The following is a 22,607-nucleotide window of genomic DNA, read 5'->3' on the forward strand; positions in this document are numbered from 1 at the left end:
TATATTCATTAAGCATTTTAGTAATTTTAAATTTAAGTAATATTAATAATTTCAGCATTCTTTAAATTTAAATTTGAATTTAGAAAACTTCGTATTTCGAATAATTTTTAAAATATGACCGTTACTACTATCGGTATTTGGGGAAATTTCCGATTGCAGCCCCAATTTCCGATTACGCTCATACGATTACCGTAATAAAGCGCTGGCGATTGCTTAGAAAACTATATCGAAATATCGAAAGCAAACCAAAACATATACATACAAAAATTCATTGATTTTGTCAACGTAAAACACACAGTGCAGCAGGGCAGTTAATTCTGAATGCGGTTAAATAGCACGGTCAACTGAATTAGAAACGCTGGAGCGGCACAAGTGCGGCGGCAATGCGAACGGACTGAAGATAGAAGCCCCAAAGCGAAGGCTTTTACCTGGGCCGCTGTCCAATCAGAACGCTGCTCCCAATCAGAACTGGGCAGGGGGCGGGGGAGGCGAGAGCGAAAAATCCGGATACGGGGGGCAGTAGCAAAAGGCCAAAAAAGAAAAAACGAGCGACGAGTGTGGACTAGCCAGCGATGATGGGAAAATGACCAGGGATCTGGGAGTACGGATCACGGACCACTAGCGGATACGGCCGTAAAATGCCCCGGAACACTTGCAGGCCAAGTGAATGCGCTACTGCTAGCCAGGATGAGCCGGAGGCGAGTGCGAATAACAACAATAACCACAGCAACAACAACAACAATAACGAGGGCATCATCAAGCAGGAACTGGAGGCCGCTCCGCCGGTTTGCCACCGAAAATCGGAGCGCCGGAGAGTGGCCCGTGATATATTCCTGGTCTTCGAGGAGCAGACCACCCGGCGACGAGGGAAGGGAGCACGGGGCAAGGCCACAAGGGCCAAGCAAAAGTTCGGACACCTGAAGGTGGCCAATACGCCGCGCATCAATAAGAATGTGCTGCGCGACATTAAAACGGAACCAAAGTGCAGCTCGGAAGCCGTTGTGGCAGCTGCTGCCCCTGCTATCATACCCATTCCCGCACTGAATCCCCCAATTCCTCCGCAAATAGCCACGCTCAATCCTCCGCTGCCGGAGGAGCCGACGTTAGCCAAATCCTTGCCGCGAACGGCGGCCGTTAAATTGGAAACCAAAACACACGTCACATCCACAGCCACTGCATCCAATGTGGCGGCGCCCAAGCGGATTAGTCCCAAGCCCAAGGCTCCATCTGTTCAGGAGAAGGAAACGGAGGTGGTGTCAGCAGTCACTCCTGCTTCACTACCAATACCCAAGCCCGCTGCCGCACCCGCCACTTCGCCCACGACGCCCAGCGTCAATCCCATCTTCCTGTGGGTCAAACAGGACGATACCCGAATCGTGGAGGTGCGCTGCGAGGACTACGACAAGCGGAATAGAATTCGTCTGACCAAGACGACCAATGGCTGGCGCTCTATGCCGCGCACAGATGCTTCCTCAACTAGGATAGTCAAATTCTTCCACGGCTCCGCCGCCCCACTGATGAAGGTCAAGCGCGAGCAGCATCTGCAGCGTTTGGAGGAGGAGGAGCAACAGCACCAGGAGCAGGAGTTGGAACAGGCGGAGGATCACGAGCGAGAGCAGGAGCAGCCGGAGCAGCAGTTGCCCTCTATCGGGCAGACTTTGTTGCAGGATTGGGATGATAGTGCCACGCAACTGCCGGACGAGATCGAAGAGGAGGAGGAGGAGGAGGAGGAAGAGGGACAGGAAAGTGATGCTGCGCAGCAGCAGAACGGCCACTTAGCCACTGTACTCGAAGATGTTGTGGTGATGCCACCTGCCCAGGAGCCGGAGATGGCGCCCACGCCCTGCTTCGATGGGCTGCTGGACAGTGAGGAGACGAATGCCTCCACCAAGGCCACCAAGACCAATACGCCCACATATCAGAGCTCCACGCCCTCGCCGCTGCAAATGCAGCTGTGTCCCAAGACGGGTCTGTTTCTGCCGAAAGGAGATCTTGCCCTGGTTCAACTGCCTGAGGAGGATGTCCTGCCCGAGGAGGCGGAGGACAAGCCACTTGGTGGAAACGATGCCGTGGAGTGTTTCGATGCGAATACTAAGAATCTTAAGGATCTGCTGGACGATGCCGATGATCTGCTACAGAATTGCAGCAGTGAAAACGGCAGCAGTGGAGCGGATCTGCTCGACTCGCTGGTCAAGCGAAGTTGCGAGGACAATCTCGTCCAGGAGACACGCCCTGGCAACGGAACCAATCCGCCGAACTCCTCATCCTCCGGCGACGGACTGAGCTCGTTTTGTGTGCCCGATCTCGACAAGGACCTGCCCAGCATACTCAACATGGACAACGACGATGCGCCCAAGTGTCTGTCCTTCAACGAGGCGGGTGAGATCGAGGGCCTGAACGGAGAGCTCTTCCTGGGCATCGAGGCGTTCGAGAAGCAGCATGAAGCTGTGGCCACCGAGCCGGAACCACAACCGCCCACTCCGGCCACAGTGGAAATGACCCAAACGCCTACGCCCACACCGACGCCTGAAAAGGAAATGGAAAAATCCGTCGTAGTCGAGGAGACGCCTAAGGATTTGAGCTACAAGAAACGCGAGGAGGTGTGTCCACCATCAGAATCGCGTAGTCAGTGTGCGGTGACCTCAAGTTCGGATATACTCAAGTCACCGGAGCGGGAACTCCAGCTGCCGGCCAACTCCATACCTGCTGAGGTGGAGACGACGTCGGAAACCATTAAAAATCTCATTCTGGAGCAGTTCCTCAAGCTTAACAACAATCCCCAACAGGCGGAGCCAATGGATCTGGGCAAAGCTGGCCGCGATGGCAAACTCGAAACGGTCGTTATCGACGACGAGGAGGAGGAGGATTCCAGCCAGCCGCTGAAGAAGCGACCCAAGGCCAGCATTAAGATGGACAAGGATCCGGATCCACTTACCCAACTGAAAATGCTGATCAGCAATCCGCAGTGGAAGGTCCCAGACCCGATACTCGTGCCAAAGGATCGCCTCGGAGCGGTTTTGGCCTCACCGGCCCGAGAGATTCCATTGCTGTTGACCACCAGGCCGGAATTGCGTCTTCCCGAGGCCTTTGCCTATCCGGAGATCATCCAGAATCCGAACATTCTGGTAGTGACCATGGAGCAGTTGGAGGCTATCCTCAAAACGGAGTCGGAGCAGGCGGCCAAGGTGACAAAAGACCCGGATCCAGTGATCGTGGTGCCAAGCAAAGCGAGAAGTCCCAGTCCCAAGCAGATACAACCCAAACCTGTGCCTGTCCAACCCAAACCGCCTCCAGTTGCCCCGGTGGCTCCAACACCACCATCTCCAGCGGATTCCAGTCTCTCGACGGATCTGAATGCCACCACACTGGCGCTACTCCAACAGATGCTGTGGCTACCCTATTTTGGCCAGTTGTCGCAGGAGTTCTTTAAAACGATCAAAGATCCGCTGGGACTACAAAGAAAGTTTATGAGCAATCTCCTGCCGCTGTACAACAACCAATTTGGATTGCAGCATCTGGACGAGCTGTACAAGCATTGTATGAAACAAAAGTCGACGGAAGAGCAGCCACAGCCCAAGGTTACCACCCCCGTGCCGCCTCCTGCAGCAGCTCCGCCTCCACCTCTTCCTCAAAGTACAGCCAGCGGACCAAATTCCTTTAATGGCTTCACCAATCCCGTAGAGCTGGCTCTCATGCAAAAGCTGCTGCAGCCGCAATTGCCGCAGTTCCTCAACTGGGAGGCGGCCAAGGAGGCATCATCCACATCAGCTGCTGCAGCCACCTCAAATCATCATCATCAGGAGCACAAGCGACCCAGAAGGGAAACAGAAGCGGAGTCCATTAGCAATTTCACCAAATCCAAGCCTTCATCCGGTGCTCCAGGTACAACTCCTTGTCCGCCAGCACCCGCCGCTGCGCCTGCACCGTTAGCCACCGCTGCGCCTCCGGCACCAGCTCAGGCGGAGCACAAACCCAGACTGACCATAAAATCCCTCTCGAATCTGCTGGAACCGGAGGCGAACGTGGTTCCACTACTCAATGTGCCCTTCGACGGAATGCGAGGGCGTCCCTCCATGCACAAGGCCGTTCCAGATCAGGCCAAGGGTGACGCAGGTACGGGACGCACACTACGCTCCAGTAAAGCCTGCGTCACCTACAATCCCCTCGAGCAGGCCAAGCAGCAGATGCACCCAGCCGCCGCCGCACAGCAGCAGCGCAAGCGGGGCAATATGCTCGCGCAGGACGTCCAGCAGCAACAGCACCAGCAAAATCTCGCAGATGCGGCGGCAGCAGCCGGCATGGATGCGAACTCGGCACTGTGGCATCCTCTCTTCGGAAGGTGAGTGATGTTCCTAAGCTAATCATATTCCCCATCTGTTCAAATTAATCCACATCGGTTCCCTTCCAGCAATCCCAAACAGGGCTACAATAGCCCGTGGCAGTGGACCACGGTGACGGCGTCAGGTGAATGACAGTCAAGCCGGGCTCAAAAGGAGCCAGCACCTGGATCGGGAGCAAGGACGGCCAGCTACGAGGAGCAGCAGCAGCAGCAAGACTACAGCAACTATCACGGCTCGGCCAAGCAACAGCAGCAGCAGCAACAGCAGCAACCACATCTTCCAGCAGCCAACAATCAAAACCACAGCAACAATAGTAGCAATAAATTTTGTTATCCAACGGCGGCGGCCATGGAGAATATGTTCCAGAACAATCAGATGGCAGCCGCTGCCGCCGCACGCGAATCCCTGCTGAATTCCTATCTCTATCAAAAGGATAGCGATGCCGGCAATTATATGACGGAGCAGAGCTACTGGCAGCAGCACCAGCAACATCACCACCAACAGCAGCAGCAGCAGCATCAACAGCAACAGCAGCAGCAACAGCATCAGCAGCAGCAGCAGCAGCAACATCAACAGCAGCAACATCAACAGCAGCAACACCAACAGCAGCAACAGCAACAGAAGCAGCTCCAGCAGCAGCAGCAGCATCAATGGAGCGGCAACAACGGCAGCAGCAACCAAAGGAGCAACAACTATGCCAACAACTATGCGGCGGCAGCCGCTGCCTCCATGTACATGCAACACTTCAATCCCTACATGCAGCAAAAGGCGGCGCTGCTGGCGGAGAAGGCCGCCCAAGCGGCGGCGGCGGCGGCAGCGGTCCAGAGCAGCAACGGTAGCAATAAGCACGGACGCTTCGGCGGAGACTATGGCTAGGAGTCGTCCGGTGGGTTCACGGTTCAGCTAACCGGGAGCGCTAAACACTTTAGCGCATTAACATAAACATATAGGCATATGTAACACTTGCGTGTAATAATAACTATATATTTAGAGGCATCATATAGGCCGTTTTACCGCCAGGAATTGGTAAAGGATAAACCATGATTTTCCTTTAGTTTAATACACAGGAACAGCAACAACAAGGTAACCGGAACGCAAACAACAATAATTTATAAACAACAAACAAGGAGGTAAACACAAGCGGAGAGCAGAAAACATAAAAAACTTAAATTGAATTAGTAAAAATTTGTTATTGGTAGTTTGTTAACAAAAAAGAAAAACACAAAAAATATGAAAAGAAAACAAAAAAGCAAAAACAAAAAAAACACGACAAGTAAACAAAAAATAATGTAGAGCGCGAAAGCGGATGGCAAAAGCAAAAAAAAAAACCTAATTATTGTATTATTGTTAACCAAAATCTATTATTATTATTATTATCTCAAGCTGCGTTATATTATTATTATTATTATTAACTCGTGTGTCTGTATATAGCGTTTTTATCTAGATGTATTACACTTAGTGATCCCCCCTCAAACCGATTCCCATCCCAGAAACCCCACATCCGACTATCCCCCAAAAATGCCAGGACAATCCTTGGACCCTTCACCTTCACCTATGACCTCACCAAAAATCAAACGAAAACAAACCGCAGCGCTAAAAGGCAAACAACCAACGATTTTGTATCCATTCCGAAATGTGTTTCTTTTTGTTTTTACTAGTTATTACGCTGATTATTTATGAAATCATCATCCCTAACATGTGCAATCTAACACTTATGTTCTAGATACAAAAAAAAAAAAAACCAAACAGAAGAATCACAAAACTTATTAACGCGAAAATGGCAAAGCAAAAGCATGAACATGAAAATGGAAAAATAAAGAGAACCCTTTTAGAGAATTTCGCTGATAAAGGCAACAGAATAGCAAATCGCCATCGAGACTTTTAATTCAGCGGGCTTGTTTGGATCATCCAAATATGATGATAACGCGGATGATGCAGTTCTGTATAAATATAGTTATATTTGCATCTCAAGTTCCGTGTATAATAGGCATATAAAAGTTAATTTTTGTATAAATACGCAACTTTTTCACTTACAAACAACATTATGTAATATTTTTTCTGTTTAACATTTAGTTAGAACCACGCTTAAAGTAAGAGTTCCTTTTAAAGGCATTTGAAATGCGCGCGTGCGAATGTTTTCAGCTATGTGTGGAAGTGTGTGCCCGGTGCGGTTTCTTTGTTTCTTTGTGCTCCCAGCCGTCGATCCCTTCAGCGATGAGTCGTCGTCCATGGGCCATGGGCCAATCTACTCGATCTGACGGCTGGCCTCTTGTAGGCGCGCCACCACGCCCTGGTAGAACTTAATCTGCTCGGCAATGAAATTCTTAAGCGTATGCTTCAAATGCGTATCCCGCTCGCTCTTGAAGTGGGTCAGCTCGGCCAGCACCGTGTAGGAGACGACATCTGTGCGCCGGTTAACGTCGTGCAGCTGGGGATTATTCATCCTGCCCTCGCCGGCCAATTTCTCGCAATCCTTTCGCTTCTGTATGGCACCCTTGTGCGTGGAGAAGATGTCCGGAAAGCAGTTGAGAACGCCCCTATTGGGAAAAGAGGGAATATAAATTAGATAATGCTTCTAGATCGTTCTATAAACAAATAGCGACGGGAAGTTAACACATTTTCTAGAAGTTATACATATATATATTCGTATGTATATCGTGCTAAACTAAAGGTCAGTCTGCGTAAGAACCACAATAATCTAAAATAAACTATTGGCCACCAATCGATTTTTCTGGCGAAACTATACATTGATTCATTGCTTCAAAGTAAACAATTTGAGTTCATTATAAATAAACTTGATACCTTAAAAACAATATACAAGAAAGTAATCAATCGAAGATTTTTAATTGTGAGTAATTCAGCCATATATGTACCTATTGTAACTTCTACTATAGAAATGACACATGTCGTGGAATTCCCATTTTCAGTCAGCTAATCAATTAGCGCTGAATGAAACGAAATGTGCTATGCTTCCCATCACTTTGTCGAGACGTCAACCCACCTGTAGATGTGCAGTCGATCCGAGAGGGGAATCCAATCATGCTTTGGCTGGTCGCCAAAGGCCTGTCCAATACCGATAAAGATGCCACCGATGCGGCCGACGCTCTCGGAGAGCGGAACCGCGTTCCGGGTGGGCGCACGCCGCTCGTCGATGGCCAATGCCTTGGCCAGGTCGGAGAGTCCGTCGCCGATGCGCTGGAACTCCTTTTTACTCTGCGACATGGAGCGCTTGGCCATGTCGTTGGATATATTGTTCAGGTTGCGTACGGCCACGTCCATGCTGTGTATGAACTGGGTGCCCAGCTCAACCTGTGCGTCCACCTTGGAGTGCAGCAGGTTCTTGTCCGGCGGCGAGATGGCCAGGCAGTAGTTGACGCCCATGTAGGGATCCCGTTCCGCCTTGCGTTTGCCCGACTTCCAGATCTTCTCGTCGCGACAGGTGAGAAAATGATACCAGACCTCGCATTTGGAGATCACCGGATGGCGGCACACCCAGTCGACGAATTCCTGCAGCTGCACACGTCGATGCTCCACGAATTGCTCCTCATAGCGGCCCGAGATCTGCTTGTCCGGCAGCGGTGGCACCGGAATCAGGCAAAACTTGTCCACCAAACGTTCGTGCAGCCAGTCGAAGTGCTTGTAGCGACGCGACACCTAACGAAAGGGAAACCCAGATTAGATATGACCAATTAATTCTGATTGGGACACGCAAAGAGGAGCCCGGAGCTCGGGGGTCAGAGCTCGTTGCTGAGTCATTACCCGCGGCGGTTCGCAAGCAGAAGCAATCATCGCAGTGCCGTTGGCTACCAGTTGGTCAGAATTGCCCCCACAAAGAAGAATTTTAAGTGATTTTACGACTCTGTAATGCCCTACCTATTTGTATGTCTGTTTTAATGGACTGAAAGAACTTTACAAAGAGCTTTGATTTCAGTTCGAAAGTAATGTCGAGAATTTATGCTTCTCATTATTGTAAATAATATAGTTTATCAAAAAGTACTATTGAATTAGTTACTAAGAATAAAAATAAACTGTAGCTTTTAATAGTAATAAAACATTAACAAATATAAAGATAAATTTGGGTTATTTTCAGAGTTTTCAATTTAAAACAAACCAATTAAAGAAGTAGATATACTCTGCATTTCAATTTTCTCAGCAAAAAGGTCACTTTTTGGGTCAACTCAGTTGGAAAATGTTGGCCGGCAATTAGTGCGGAGTTTCGATAAACAAAGGATTGGTCTTTCTTTATTCCATTCCATCTGCTCGTGAGCACATGACCCAGCCCAAATTACCCTTGGCAGAGGGTAGCGAACACAGCACAGACACATATTATCAACAAAATATTGCACCCGTAGTTACACACTCATGCGCCAACGGTCGGAGCTTTATCGTATTGTGTTGTTAATCACGGCGATATCAGGGGTGGCCAACTTACGGATATGTTGTTGAAGCTAGGCGTCAGTTGGTAGGCGATGAACGTCTTCATCCCCTTGAATTTGGACTCCTTTTTGGGGCTGGCCACCACAACGGAGTAGGGCGAATGGTTCTGCGTCCACTGGTAGATCGAGTCCTCCACCTGTGTAATGTAGGCCATCTCGCATTCGGGTATCTTCTCCTTGGTGCTGGACAAGCCGAGTATATACGAATCGGAACTTTTGGCGAACATGCCCTTCTTGACGGTGCCAGCAGCACCAGTCCCGCCAGCCACGGAGGCCAGCGATTGGGTGTCATCGTTGGGCGCGATGGGCAGGTGTTTGTTATCGTAGTCACTGGTGGAATGCGACAATCCGCCAGCGCGAGCCGACTGTCCCGCAGACTTCTGGCCACCTGGACCAATTTCCGAGTACGTGTCATTGTCGTCGCTCCAATCGTCCTCATCATCCCAGTTGCTGCCATCATCATCCGCCGTCTGATCGTAACGCGGCAAAGGGGGCGAGGCGAAGGGATCCGGAACCTGTGGCACCGAAGTCGCTCCACTGGCGCTCAGCTTCTGGGCTTCGGCCGCGGACATCACCTCCACGTACGCAGCCGGGAAGAGGCCAATCTGGCCACGGGCATTCTTGCCCTCCCACCAGCCTTCACCCACGTCGCTCCGGGTCACCGAGAGCACATCGCCCGTTGCGATGGAGAGCTCCGAGGAGCCCGGCTCCCCGGTAAAGTCGTACATGGCGCGCACGTACGAGGTCATCTTAGTGCTCTCCTGGTCGTTCCTTTACGCTAATTCGAGTCCCGTCTCCACAGGGGCCATAAACAGACAAAAAATATCCACTGATTCTGATTCACCAAGTGCAAAGTGTTACCGTTCTTTGGATTACGAAATTATACTGACACTGACGTCTTCTTCGTTCTGCAGCAACAAGATATAATGATGATGCAGCAATTTTATCAGAGGTATTCCCCCAACACACCTGATTTCCACATTTGGAACAGAGGTACTCCTTAATTTGAAAGAAAAATAATAAAAAACATACTTATTTTATAAACTCACAAAAATAAAATAATATAAATAGCACATTTTAGTAGAGCAAATTAAATAAATGAGTTATTGCGTTTTCAAGAAAGATTTAGCTGTGAAAAATTACCTATGCTTACATAGATTTATCTTACAAATATTTCAAAGAAAGTGTTAGGTGGGGATAAAGTTTTCTAGTAATAAATCAAGTAAAATAAGAGGATAAATATATGAGCATAATTTTATATTGCAGCAAATGCAAGGCGATTCAACTACATTACGGTCATACTTAAAAAGCAGTGGAGCCCCCTATTGATAATCGCCGAGTGCCAGGGCTGCAGAGCACGGCTCAGCTGTCGATGTATCGGGATGCATCGAAGTATCGAGTTGGCATAAAAGAATCTGGTCTTCGTGTCGTGTTATTCATTCCTTAATTGCGCCTTGCTTTAATTTGTGGGTGAGCGAAATCGGAGCTCGGCGACATCGCCAGTTGTGCAATACTGACTCCAGCGGTATCTGTTAATCCCCAACCACTTGGCAAACGTCTTTTCTTTCCTCCCGGGCCACATACTTGCAGATTTGCTGACTTTGTCGTTGGAGTATTCAGTTCGAGTTTAACGACCACAATGAATCGCCAGGCGAAATTCCTAATCTTGTGCCTCTTTGTGGGCCTCTTCTCCGCGAATTTGTGCGACGAAGGTGAGTCTTTGATCAAATTACACCGAATTAAAATCGAATTGAAGACACACCGAACACTCATTTCTCAATTATGCACTCTGACACACACACACGCTTGCATGTGCATGCGTACGTGTGCGCAAACCCCTCGCATGTGTGTGTGTGCGGTGTGCGGGCATGTGTGTGTGTGTGTGTGCATGGATGTGTTTGAGTGTGTGGATGTGGGGGTTTTTTAAATGCCAATTCCTATATTGAATATCAATTCTCCGGCCATTTTCTCTTACTCCGACTTTGGGGCAATGTTCTCCGCATGAGAACTGGCGAATCTGCAGCTTTCCAAAATAAGAAACTTCAGATTGATGAAAGTCACTTCCATAAATTGTCACATTACCATACGTTAATATTTGTGCACATTTTGGTAAATATGTATTTACCGAGTTGTAACCATATTTTGTTCGCAAGCATTTATTTAAATCGTCACCTTTTCTGCTTTTCAATTTCATGAAAAGTTGTAATTACCATACGAAAATATTTGTACATATCTTGGGATTTTAAGAGATTTGGACCATATTTTGTTGACAAACAATATTCTCTTCTGCTTTCTTAAATTTCCATTCCTTAAATTCCATTATTGCATAAAAATAAATAGCACCTAAATGAAGCTTATTTTGAATATAGTAATCTTTATTTTTCGAACCAAATCAATTTGTTTTGTTACGTTTTCCTTATTTGGTTTGACCATTTTGACACCATTTACATGTGCAATGGAACTATTTTTATTTTAAATTCTTACGAAAGCCATACAAAACATGTGTATTCCTTGTGCTTTTTGAAATATTGGAAATTGATGAATGAGAGTCGTTGTGAACTTATCATACTTGCCAATTTGTTTGCTTTTAACTTTGGAATGACGCATAAGTTTTTATCTATAATATTCGTTGCTGATTACTGTTGCGATGTACTTACATAAAAATATATTTTTACGATATTTTCATTCTGAAATAAGAATTATATCAACGTTTCAAAAAAGGGTGACTAATAAAAAAACCAGTCATTTGGTTCATTATTATTATATTTAGTTTTACGAACTTATCAAAAACTATAAGCTAATACTCTTTTTGTTTACCTTCGCAGTGACCACACCGTCTCCAGCGGACAGCACCACCCAGGATTCCAAGAACACCACCACTCCGCCGGACACCACCACCACTGTGACGCCACCGTCGACCTCAACAGCGAGCACCACAACTGAGAAGACCACGGCGACGCCACCACTTACCACAACGACTGAGAAGACCACGACTACTCCAGCCAGCACCACCACCACCAGCAGCACCACTCCGGCCAGCACCACCACTCCGGCCAGCACCACCACTCCGGCAACGACCACCACCACGCCTGGAACTACAACTTCGACCACTCCGTCTCCGAACTCGACCACAACTACGCCGCCGCCACACACATCAACCACTCCGGCGCCGAAGCCCGTGCCGTGCGGCCATTTCGATGGATCCTCGTTCATTGGCGGGATTGTGCTGACTCTGGGCCTGCTGGCCATCGGCTTGGTGGCCTACAAGTTCTACAAGGCCCGCAACGAGCGCAACTACCACACCCTTTGAGCCGCCACCGCCTTTACGTCGGCCTTCAATGCGGCAGCCGGAGCTGCGGCGGCCAGCAGCAGTGCCGCATCCACGGATGCGGAGCGCGTGCGGTTTGTCCAGCCTTCGATACCGCTAAGGTCGCCGCCAACGCAGCCGCCACCACCACCACCCGCCCACATGGGTGGCAGTGGTGGTGGTGCGGCTGCAGCTCCACAAAACTGCTCGCCATCGGCCCGAGATCGGTTGCTGCACACGTAATTTAAACGCGGGGAGCCACACCATATTACCCAATATAATTAATATCCAAAGAGATGCCCTATACCCCGATTCCCCAACAAAACACACACACACAGAGATACAAACGGCAGTCAAGTAAAGTCAGTTCTTAAATTGAAACGATAACCCCCTGAGCGGATTTAATGCGGGCCCAGATAGTAGGAGCAGGCTCTACATTCTTGAATTACTTCCCTTATCTCAGTCATACAGAAAATGTGAAAACAAAGCAAATATTTTTCCTTCAATGCATTGCATCCAATATGCAAGGGTACGTTTTTTGCAAACATCAGTTTATCAGCAACTTGAGCGGATGTTCAACGCCTTATAAGAGGAGTCCGAGGAGCCTGTCACAGGGTCTTCCCAGGGCGACCATGAACCGAGAAATGAGTTATGAGATCGAAACGAAACGAGACGAGAGGAGTAAGAACAAATAACAGCAAATATGTGAGACTGCTTGATAGCGAGAAAGTGAAGAGATCAGAAAGTGGAAAGCGGCTGGCGACGGCTTTGTTTCTGTAATTCATAGGGAGCTAACGAAAAGGAAATATAAATTTTTATTATATTTACACAATTTTGGAATAACTAAAATCGATTCATTCTAGGAACTAAGAATACATATGTACTACCTAAAACCGAGCTAAACACAATAGGAAACGCGTTTCAATTTTCTCATTTAATGTGCATTTTTTTCTCCGGTCTTTGCCCACTTGTTCTATCGATTCTGCTCACCCCGCCATTCCCGGGGTCCGTAGTATTGCAAAAAATCAATATAGCGACTAACGATGCACAGCAACAGGATTTACGGATTGCGGTGCACGGTTGATATGCGTTTATATGCGATATAAACAAATGTAAACACACGTTTGTATACTGCTGTAGTAGATGTCGATTCGAGATTTGATGGAAGCCCCATGTTAATGCATACACGCAAATGTTGAATATTTTGTACTAGAATGGAAACTATACATATGAATTACGTTTACCTAACCCTACCGCGCTTGCTGTTGGATTAATACACATTTGAAGCTAAAAATCGATCACATAAGCCCGTCAAGTTTACGCGAATGAACGAACACTCTGTGCACATGAAAATCTCATAAGTATATAAGCTAAAGTAACCAATCAATGTATATCCAGTAAATCACTCAGCCGGCTTACTAAAAATTATATATATATCTATATATATATATAAATATCTATGTCTGTATATCGTGTACGATAATAAATATTTTAAAAATTTAAACTGAATTTTTGCTGTATTAACAAGTACTGTAAACCAGAATTTACGATTGAAACACGTTTCATATTTGTTTTTTACACCTAATTAATGGTCAATCAAAAGGGGGGAATTTTATTTAAATTAGCAAACATTAACTACACTCTATTCTGCGGTTAGTTTCTTTAACTTCTTGGGTGTCTTAATATTAGGTGTTTTCTCCTTGGGCGACTTCCTCTTCAGGTTTTCCTTCGGCTGTTGCTTAGTATTTACTTCTGGTTTCTTAATTTTAGCTGCTTCCCCTTTTTCCGCCTTGGAGTTCTTAGCGTTTTGCTTCTGACTCAGTGTTTTCTTCTCTGGAGATTTCCCTTTCTCGGCCTTCTGCTTGAGCTTATTTTTGGAGCTCCGCTTCTTCTGAGTGTTGAAGCGCAACACCAGTGGCGTGCCCGCCAGGCTGAGCTTCTCCTTGATGGCCTTACGTGCATCGTGGGTCGTTGGCAGGGTTACGGTCGCCGTGCTGTACTCTCGGAATTTACCCTTGCCCGGTCGTATTTGAATGTCCACTGCCTGGTCGTTGAACAGCTGGCGCACCTGGGCCAACGAACTGGTCTTTGGCAGATTGGTAATGACCACGGACGAGGTAAAGGTACCCTTGGTGAGGACCTTCTTAGTAGCACGCTTCATCAGGGCCTTGGTGCGTTTGTTCACGATGGATGTCTGCTTGCGGGTCACCAGCTCGTTGACAAAATCATCGGAATCCGTTTTAGGCAGGGATACGAATAAACCCTTGTGCTTCTCATCCGTTTTGATCGAATCCTTGATATCCTTAAAGGCCTGGTCACGATCTTCCTTCGACTTGAAATTGACGAGGCAGAAACGTGCATGCTTCTGACGCGGCTTTGTGGACTTCAGAACCAGTGGATGCAGAGCCTTCACCTTGGCATTGAATTCCTCCACGTCCAGGGGCAGTTTTTGTGGAAACCGGACATACAGCCGGGTGCCCTTTAACTGCTCGTACTTGGTGTGGATGTTCTCGTCGATAATCTCGGCACGGCTTTTGGGCTGTGGTTTGATTGTATCTTCCTCCTCACCATCATCTTCATCGGATTCGGTGTCACTGGCGTCCAGATCCAGTTCGGATCCATCGGAATCTTCGTCCTCGGAGTCCTCCGCCTGCAGCTGCTCCTCGTCGGAGTCCTCTGCCTGCAGCTCCTCCTCGTCGGAAGCCTCGGAGTCTTCGGACTGCACGTCCTCCTCCTCGGATGCACTTTCCACCTGCTTTATCTTCATGTTTTACCGGAAAATTAAATGTTTTCTTTTGGAATTCAACTTGCACGTGTGAGCGGCGGTGTGACCAGATCTTAAAAAACTAAGGCCCAACTAATCCCAGCTAGAATTAGTGATGACAATCTGGTTACCAAAATCCAAACGAAAGTGTATATATAATAAAAAAATTAATGAAAATACAAAGTTTTTATGGAATTAAGTTGCAAAATATATAGCATTGCCTATATATACCATAAATATATACCGATACTTTGTATTGGCGCTATGGACTTCGGCTAATTCCGATACAACAAAATCTAGCTATAAAAAACAAACAGCTCTGACGGACAGTTTCTTTTATTTAGAATTTTCAAACCGCAACAGGAAAATGGAAAATGAATTCTTTTGGAATGACTTTAAATTGAAGCAACCTCCGTTGGTGACGCTGCTGGTGAAAGACACAAGTTTCGGTATGTTGATACCCTTGGCAAGCTTAAACAATCACAAAAACAAAGGATCTCTCCTTCCAAACAGCAAAAAATGTGTTCGTGGTCATCAACAGGTTCCTGCAACAGTTGTCCGAACCGGATGCCAAGGATTTCGAGGAGACGGCAGCGTTGATTGGACGACTAATGGCACGCCGGAAGAACTCCTTCCGAAATATGCCGGGATTTCGTTCCGTCTGCAAACTTAATGCGGCTCTGTGCCGGCTGCTGCGCTTGGATTTGGCCAGGGATCTGGAAAACTTTCGCGGTGCGCTGCCGGATGTGTGCGATGAGGACTTGGATGGAGCCATGCCCACGCGAAGTAGCTTTGAGTTTATTTTGGTGCGTCTCCTGGGCTTCTATCATCTGCACGAGCGGATCAGGGAATGCTGCCTCAGTGCAGCCGCATACTTCACTCAACTCCTGCGCAACAACTTCTTCATGGAATTCACCACACTTCTAATCGCTGCCATTGCCAAGATTAGCAAGCTGAGCTCCTTGCAGGCCGGCAAAAGTGCCATACTTTACAACAAGCTGCGCCCTCATGTTGCCAACTTTCCGCAGGTGCATAAGCACAAGTTTCTGGCGGAGAATCAAGAGCTTCCTGCCAGATTAGAACCTCCAATGAGAACTAATAACCAAACGCAGAAAGACGAAACACCAGACATAGTCCTGAAACCGACAAAGGTCGTCACCAAAGTGGAAAAAGCCAAACTGGTGGCCAAATCTGATGTGGGCACCATAATTGCCAGGAAGGGAACACCCGTTCAAGATGCAAAGAAACCCACATTTAATGAAGACGTTTTGGCTACGGTGGCGGATGCACAGAAGTTCATTGAACGCGAGTCGCAAGCTAGGAAACTGAATCCTCCTCCAGAAAGTTGTTTTACCCGAAAGATTGCCAAGCACGAGTGGCTGGCCGCACAAACGCTGTTCCAGCGCAAGTTGTCCAAGGAGCCCGAAAAGGCGTTGAGCATATTTCGCAAGTTTATTGTTAACAAAATAAAGTAACTTCACAAGCGACGATTAATTACGTTTGGGCACGACATTAAACACAGGTTACCATACCATCAGCCAGCCGAAGACTCTTAAGCGCCACAATTCGCTTTTGGGGATGGGGATTTTTGGTCTAACAGAGGTACACAATTATTAAATCGTTTAAATATTTATTATTAATTCGAGACTCACCTTAACAAACTTCTTAAAGTTCTTGCGGCCGCTATGCTTGTTCACAGAATCCTCAAGAGAAGCATCCACTTCCTCCTGGGAGCGAATGACAATGTTTAAGTTGCACATGCGCACCTCAATGCTGTCTTTCATGGCGGCCAGCCATTGCTCCTCATCTGGATCCGCCTTAATAGAGGTTTCCATCTTAACTGAGTCTGCATCTATCTCGGATTTGATATCATCGTTTAGCCTGCTACACGATAACCAACCACTGATGTCCACTTTTTTGGGCCTATCTCTACGCGGTGCCACTATGTACTTGGATTGCTTCTTGCTTTCCGTTTCGGGTACAAAGGGTTCGGTTAACCGGGAATCCTCGTCATCATGATCAGACGGTCTTTCAGAGTTGAAGTTAAACAAGCCATCGGTGGAGTCATCATTTTTCTGAGCCTCTTGCGTCTTTCGTTTCTTTTTGCTGTCTGCAAAGTTAAAAAGATTATCACAATCATCGCTGTCGCTTTCGTTTAGCAGCTCAAGGCGTAAACGCTTGCGCGGTTGTGTTTGGGATTGGGACTCCAATTGGGGTGGCACTGGAGCTGGTTCTTGTGCTTGTGATTTCTCTAGAAAGTCGACTACACTGATTCTGGCAGGGGCTTTGCCTTTGCCTGCGGACCTTGGCTGAACCACAGACTCTGTTTGCTTCTGTGGAGATTTACGGAATTGAAATAGGTCCCCTTCATCTTCTTCGTCACCCGAGGCCACCGATAAAACAGGACGTTTTTGAGGCACTGCATGTTTGTCGGCCTGTTGGTTGGTAATGTTTGTGGCCAATGATTTCCCATTGAGCCGTGGTGAAATCCTGGTGGCAGCTGGTGCTTCCGTTTTCTTCTTCGCCAGCGAAGGGATAGTTGGAGCTGGCGTTTCTTTTGGTTCCCGAGCCTTTTCGTTCTCTTCATCCGATGAGTCGACACAAAAAACCTGTTTGGTCTTTCGTGTTATGTGTTTACTCGCAGCTGGAACAGGTGGATGTACGGATTTCTCCTCAGCGATGGGTTTGCTCCGCCTTGTTACGCGTTGACCTGGAGCAGTCGCCGGAGCTGGTGTCACATCTTCTTCCAAAGACGAGTCCAGCAATATGGCATTCTTTGATTTCATGGTCAGTTTCGTAGCGATCTCCGATTTAGCTCGCTTAGACAATGTTGATTTCTTCTCCTCATCCGAGGAGTCAACTGTTGAGGCATGACTACGCTTACGCAAGGAAGCTTGGGGCTCTGAACTAGGCTTAGAAGCATCTGGTTCCATTTCACATTCAATTGATTCGGGCACCACCAGTTCGGAAACGGGTGTGGCATTGGATTGCGCCGAGTGGCGTTCCGTGTTGGGCACTATGATCGAAGAGTTAAAGGCCATCGAGGAAGTTACAGACTCCGTGGTGGGCAATGAATCGGATATAAACTTGTGCGTTGGGTTGCAGAATTCTGTTATAGAGCAATGTATTAGGGCCATGCCAATCTCGTACTCCTGGATAATACGTCGACCATTCTGCTCCAGAATATCTAAAAATTAGAATTGTAAATATAATGTGATGTGAGCAGTATATTTACACCTACCTTGTATACTATTGATTGATTCAGTGGCCTGGGACTGCGATGAAGGGACATACTGTATGACTATCACATCACTTTTGGTTAGGAATGTTTTGCGGACACCCGAATTGATGTCCTTGCATGTGGCTCCAGCCTTCTGCACCACTGATCCGTACATATCAAAGTGTTTGCGATTCATGAAGACGAATGTCTTGCCGGCGAAGAGACGGGTACGCTCGGGACGCCAGGTGACATCTATGTTGGTGGGCTGGTAATCCTCTGGCTGTGGCCATCCCTCCTTGACATGGATGCTCTGCGCTGCCTGCAGCATCTTTCGCCAGTAGGGAAATGTCACAATCGGCTTATTCTCAAGCATAGCGTGCAGTAGTTTCACGGTCACCGAAACTTCGTTCATGGTGAGATGGGAGCACTCGTCGGTCCAGTTCGAAGTGACCGTGCCGCCCATGGGTTCAAGCATCTTCGTGAGCTCCTGCACCTCGGGACGCGTCAATGCGGAGACAGTTGTGACCAACTTCAGTTGGGTCACCTGCCAAATGCTCATGTTTGCGCCAAATCGCAAGCGTGTGCCCACAGGCAATGGAGTCGATGTTTTGGCAGGCACCTTGCGCGGCTTTTGGGAATTCTTGGGGAAAATGAAGGTGCCATATCTGGAGCCAAGGTCCTCGATATGCAGGGAGTCATCGCCATCCGCTTCCGTTTGGATGAGCAGCTGTGCATGATTGCGACTTATACTGAGGTCCTGCGCAACAATTAAATCCGTGGCTAGGCGACCAATGGTGTACACCTTTTTACCAGGAAACAACACAAACTTTTCGTCATCTATAAAGGGTATTTGAAAAGTTAATAAACTAATAATCTCTGTGCTTTAGACCATTTTACGTGCCTTTAGTCAAAACAAACATAATTTCAAAACATTCACAAATTCAACAAATCACGAGCAGTGTGACCTTAGCAGATGTGCAAACTAACTACACAGAGACAAAGAAGGAGTGAGAATAATTGGCTAGAATAAAATTAATAATGGAATGTACATCATTTTCTAAGTTAATAGTTGTTTCTCAAATTGATTTTTATTAACGGTCGAGAATGAACTTATTATAGACTTTTGATTCAATCGTTTTTTTACTGTTAAGTGACCAGCTATCGCTGCAATGATACCGTAGTTTCCTAAGAACGACAAATTAGCAAGAAGAAGCATTTGCAGCCGGTTTGTTTTTGTGTCGTTTAGCTAATGAAAAACTCATTAAACACGATTTATTTGCGATAAATGTGAGTGAGGACACCTGTAACCATGGCTCACCTGACCGGCACCCGCGTCAGCACCTTCAACGAGAGCTTCCTTAACGAAAATGAGCACGACTCGAATGCGGTGCTCATGGAACTGGACAAGGGACTGCGGAGCACCAAGCAGGGTATACAGTGCGAGGCGGTCGTCCGCTTTCCGCGCCTCTTCGAGAAGTATCCGTTTCCCATTCTCATCAACTCGTCGTTCATCAAGCTGGCCGACTACTTTGTCAGCGGATCAAATCTGCTGCGCTTTTGGGTGCTCCGTGTTTGCCAGCAGAGCGAGAATCATCTGGACAAGATCCTCAACATTGACAGCTTTGTGCGCTGTATCTTTGTGGTGATGCACTCCAACGATCCGGTGGCGCGTGCTCTCCTCCTCCGCACCTTGGGCGCCGTTTCCCGTGTGATTCCCGAGAAGCAACAGGTTCATCATGCCATTCGACGTGCTCTGGATAGCCACGATACCGTCGAGGTGGAGGCTGCCATCTATGCCAGCAGCTGCTTTGCCGCCCAGTCCAGTTCCTTTGCCATCAGCATGTGCGCCAAGATTTCGGACATGATCGAATCGCTTCAGGTGCCGGTGCCAATGAAGCTGCTCCTGATTCCCGTATTGCGACACATGCATCACGAGGCTACCACAGCCTCACTGGTCAGCAGACTGTGCATGGATCTGCTGCCCAAATATCCAGCCCAGAGCTTCGTGGTGGCCATCATAGACACGCTCACTCAATTGTCATCACGAACGCTGGTGGGAGTGCCCGGCCAGCTGGATGTTCTGCTGGATTTCATGCAGGACTTAAGGACACCTGTGCGCATACAGGTGCTGCGATCTTTGAACGAGTTGGCCGGACGTCAGAGCGTTCATGCCTGGCCCAAGCCAGCCATCAAAGCGCTCATTGATCGTTTCGAATTGTGTACCAATTCCAAGGAGCAGTTCCTCTTCCTCTCAATCCTGCTGAAGCTAAGCGAGTGCCCGCTGACCTGCCAGCAGCTGCTTCGCGAGCATCGCGTAGCCCTGCTCCGTCTGTGCATCCAGTGCATTAGCAAGCTGGACGACTACACCACTGCCACTCAGGCCATGGCAGTTTTGTCGGTTCTAGTGGCATTTGGCCTTAAAAAGAAGGGCAGCGGCGAGCAGGTGGACGATATTCTTCATATGGTCAACCTGCACATGGAAGGATTGCTCCTTTGCACGGCCAAACGGGCGGAGTGCACCCGCGATCTGCGTAGGGTGCTGACATACGGTATAAGGATCACTAAAGCCAACGCTGAATTTGGAACATCCTTCATCGGGATCGTGACCAGTACCCTGGGCGATAAGGGTGCCTATCCGCCAGCGAATGCGGAACTTATGTGCGAGGCACTGGCGGGTCTTTGTGAGCACTTTCAGCTGCGTAAGTACGCCTTTTCCACCGCAGAAGATTTGATAGGAGACGACAACGCGATGGACACCGATGAGTTGCCCCCGCCAAAGGTATCTACTGCATTAATACATCTATGCAACAATTTCTAAGAGTCTCTAATCACAGGTAAATCCCATGCTAGCTCGTTTGCCGCTCATTCTGCACAAGCTGAACACCATTATCGACCAGGAGAACTGCGAACAACAGTTGCGCAGCGTGGAGATCCTGAGTTCTCTGGTGCTCCAAACCACCATGGGCTGTTACCTGCCGCAAAAGGTTGTTCAGTGCTTTGAGAAGTGCCTCGGTAGGCTTAACTGCTGGACGCTGTACAGGATTGCACGCACCGCTAGTCGCTATGGTCACCACTATGTGGCTGCTCACATTTACACCAAGGTCTCTCAGATTGTGATCAGCGATCATATGCACTATTTCCTGGTGGCACTGTCGCAGATCTCGCAGGCGGAGTGCATTCTTAACTATGGCTTGGAATACGCCTACATGCGGGACAATTATGCACCAAAGGTGGCACCGGAGCCCCTAATGCCGCTTATGAAGCGCTTGGAAACGGCTAGCAATCTATATCAGCAAGCGCTGGCCAGCCTGAGAGCCGGTTCCTCGCCCCAGCATCCGTGTACCTTTCAGTTGGAGTATTTGAAGATAAGGGCGCAATTCCTGCAGACCCTTCACCTGGCTGTGACCGTAAAGAATGCCCAGGTGATTGTGCCGCCACCGGCAATAGCTGGCAGCTTGGCCCAGAACTCGCGCGACTATCTGCAGAAGTTTGGTCATGTCACGAACCAGCTGCGCAAGCTTGTGAAGGCACTAAAGGCCTGCGAGGAGACTTACGCTAGGCTATACAAATCCTCTTTCGATGCGGATCACGTGACGTTGGAGTTTTTGGAGGTGGCTGAATTTCAGTGCGCTCTTTTCGCCCACATCATCGAGTCGATTTGCTACGCCACGCCTCCGGAGCCGCCTGTATTTTTAACCACAGGCGATCACCCGGAGACGCGATACTTTGCCGCAAGTTGCCAGCGCATGGAGCAGATGCAGAAAAACCTGCCACAGGAGCCGGCCAATGCCAAGACCATTAGTAACCGGCATTTGGATGTGATCATTGCGCAGATCGAGATCATAACGAAGACACCGCTCTGCCTGCCGCGCTACTTCTTCCAGATCCTGCAGTCCACACAGATCAAGCTGTCGGTGAGTCCGCAGCCAAGGAGCGCCACCGAACCTGTGAATGTCCAGTCGGGCAGTAATCTGGTGATCAAGGTCGAGGGTGTCCTGCAGCACTTCAGCAAGCAGAAGAAACACTTCCGCCGCGTGGAGTCCGTTCAATTGAGCCTCACCTCACAGCTAATAACGCCGCCACCACGATCCTCCCAAGAGCTGCCCAAGCAGGCCGCCAACGATACTGTGACCCTTAATCAGATTGTAAAGCCCCAGCGCGATTTCCTCTCCGGCAGCTTCCTCTTGCCCATCTCCAATGGCGGGCACTTCCAGGTGACGCTGGAAACATTCGTGGTGGACGAGAATGGCATTACCTGGTGCACTGGCCCCAAATCCTCGATGGTGGTGCGGGTGCTGGAGGATCCCAGCAAGCAGGGCGCTCCAGCGCCGAGCACTTCCCAGGCGGTGGGACAGACGAGGAGGTTTTGAACCATAGAAACGGGTTTTTATATGTCTTAAGGTTAAATATTTTAAAAAATATTATTAGTTTAGGCATTACATCCGAAATTGATGAAAAATGGAAATATAGGTTTTTCATCAGAAAATTGTGTTTTATTTAATGTACATTTTTTTCAAATATTGATCAGCGATTAATTAAA

General features: G+C 48.2%; 7 protein-coding genes across 7 annotated transcripts; 4 read left to right on the plus strand and 3 right to left on the minus strand.

The window, feature by feature from the left end:
• Positions 1-205: 205 nt before the first annotated feature.
• LOC6737473 lies at positions 206-5,613 on the plus strand. The gene is made up of 2 exons (XM_016171234.3): positions 206-4,339; positions 4,409-5,613. The coding sequence occupies exons 1-2, from the start codon at positions 639-641 to the stop codon at positions 4,470-4,472; spliced, it is 3,765 nt and encodes a 1,254-aa protein (XP_016031262.2). The 5' UTR covers positions 206-638; the 3' UTR covers positions 4,473-5,613.
• A 665-nt stretch (positions 5,614-6,278) lies between these two features.
• LOC6737475 (sorting nexin lst-4) lies at positions 6,279-9,688 on the minus strand. Its single transcript, XM_002084275.4, has 3 exons — positions 8,773-9,688; positions 7,342-7,994; positions 6,279-6,877 (listed from the first exon to the last, which is right to left on the minus strand). The coding sequence occupies exons 1-3, from the start codon at positions 9,523-9,525 to the stop codon at positions 6,586-6,588; spliced, it is 1,698 nt and encodes a 565-aa protein (XP_002084311.2). The 5' UTR covers positions 9,526-9,688; the 3' UTR covers positions 6,279-6,585.
• Positions 9,689-10,103: 415 nt separating this feature from the next.
• On the plus strand, positions 10,104-12,470 carry LOC6737476 (sialomucin core protein 24). The gene is given in 2 exon segments (XM_002084276.4): positions 10,104-10,488; positions 11,602-12,470. Coding segments are annotated over 2 exon segments (798 nt in total). The 5' UTR covers positions 10,104-10,415; the 3' UTR covers positions 12,327-12,470.
• A 1,180-nt stretch (positions 12,471-13,650) lies between these two features.
• On the minus strand, positions 13,651-14,944 carry LOC6737477 (nucleolin). The gene has a single exon (XM_002084277.4). It carries the CDS (start codon positions 14,848-14,850, stop codon positions 13,726-13,728), a length of 1,125 nt encoding a protein of 374 aa, XP_002084313.1. The 5' UTR covers positions 14,851-14,944; the 3' UTR covers positions 13,651-13,725.
• Positions 14,945-15,142: 198 nt separating this feature from the next.
• Positions 15,143-16,341, plus strand: LOC6737478. The gene is made up of 2 exons (XM_002084278.4): positions 15,143-15,296; positions 15,361-16,341. The coding sequence occupies exons 1-2, from the start codon at positions 15,215-15,217 to the stop codon at positions 16,320-16,322; spliced, it is 1,044 nt and encodes a 347-aa protein (XP_002084314.1). The 5' UTR covers positions 15,143-15,214; the 3' UTR covers positions 16,323-16,341.
• Positions 16,286-19,080, minus strand: LOC6737479 (nibrin). Its single transcript, XM_016169831.3, has 4 exons — positions 18,969-19,080; positions 18,089-18,904; positions 16,500-18,034; positions 16,286-16,440 (listed from the first exon to the last, which is right to left on the minus strand). The coding sequence occupies exons 1-4, from the start codon at positions 18,985-18,987 to the stop codon at positions 16,360-16,362; spliced, it is 2,451 nt and encodes an 816-aa protein (XP_016031263.1). The 5' UTR covers positions 18,988-19,080; the 3' UTR covers positions 16,286-16,359.
• A 141-nt stretch (positions 19,081-19,221) lies between these two features.
• Positions 19,222-22,528, plus strand: LOC6737480 (integrator complex subunit 7). Its single transcript, XM_002084280.4, has 2 exons — positions 19,222-20,846; positions 20,902-22,528. The coding sequence occupies exons 1-2, from the start codon at positions 19,377-19,379 to the stop codon at positions 22,435-22,437; spliced, it is 3,006 nt and encodes a 1,001-aa protein (XP_002084316.1). The 5' UTR covers positions 19,222-19,376; the 3' UTR covers positions 22,438-22,528.
• Positions 22,529-22,607: the final 79 nt, after the last annotated feature.

The sequence above is a fragment of the Drosophila simulans genome, chromosome 3L (genome assembly GCF_016746395.2).
Source record: "Drosophila simulans strain w501 chromosome 3L, Prin_Dsim_3.1, whole genome shotgun sequence".
NCBI classification, from domain to species: Eukaryota; Metazoa; Arthropoda; class Insecta; order Diptera; family Drosophilidae; genus Drosophila; species Drosophila simulans.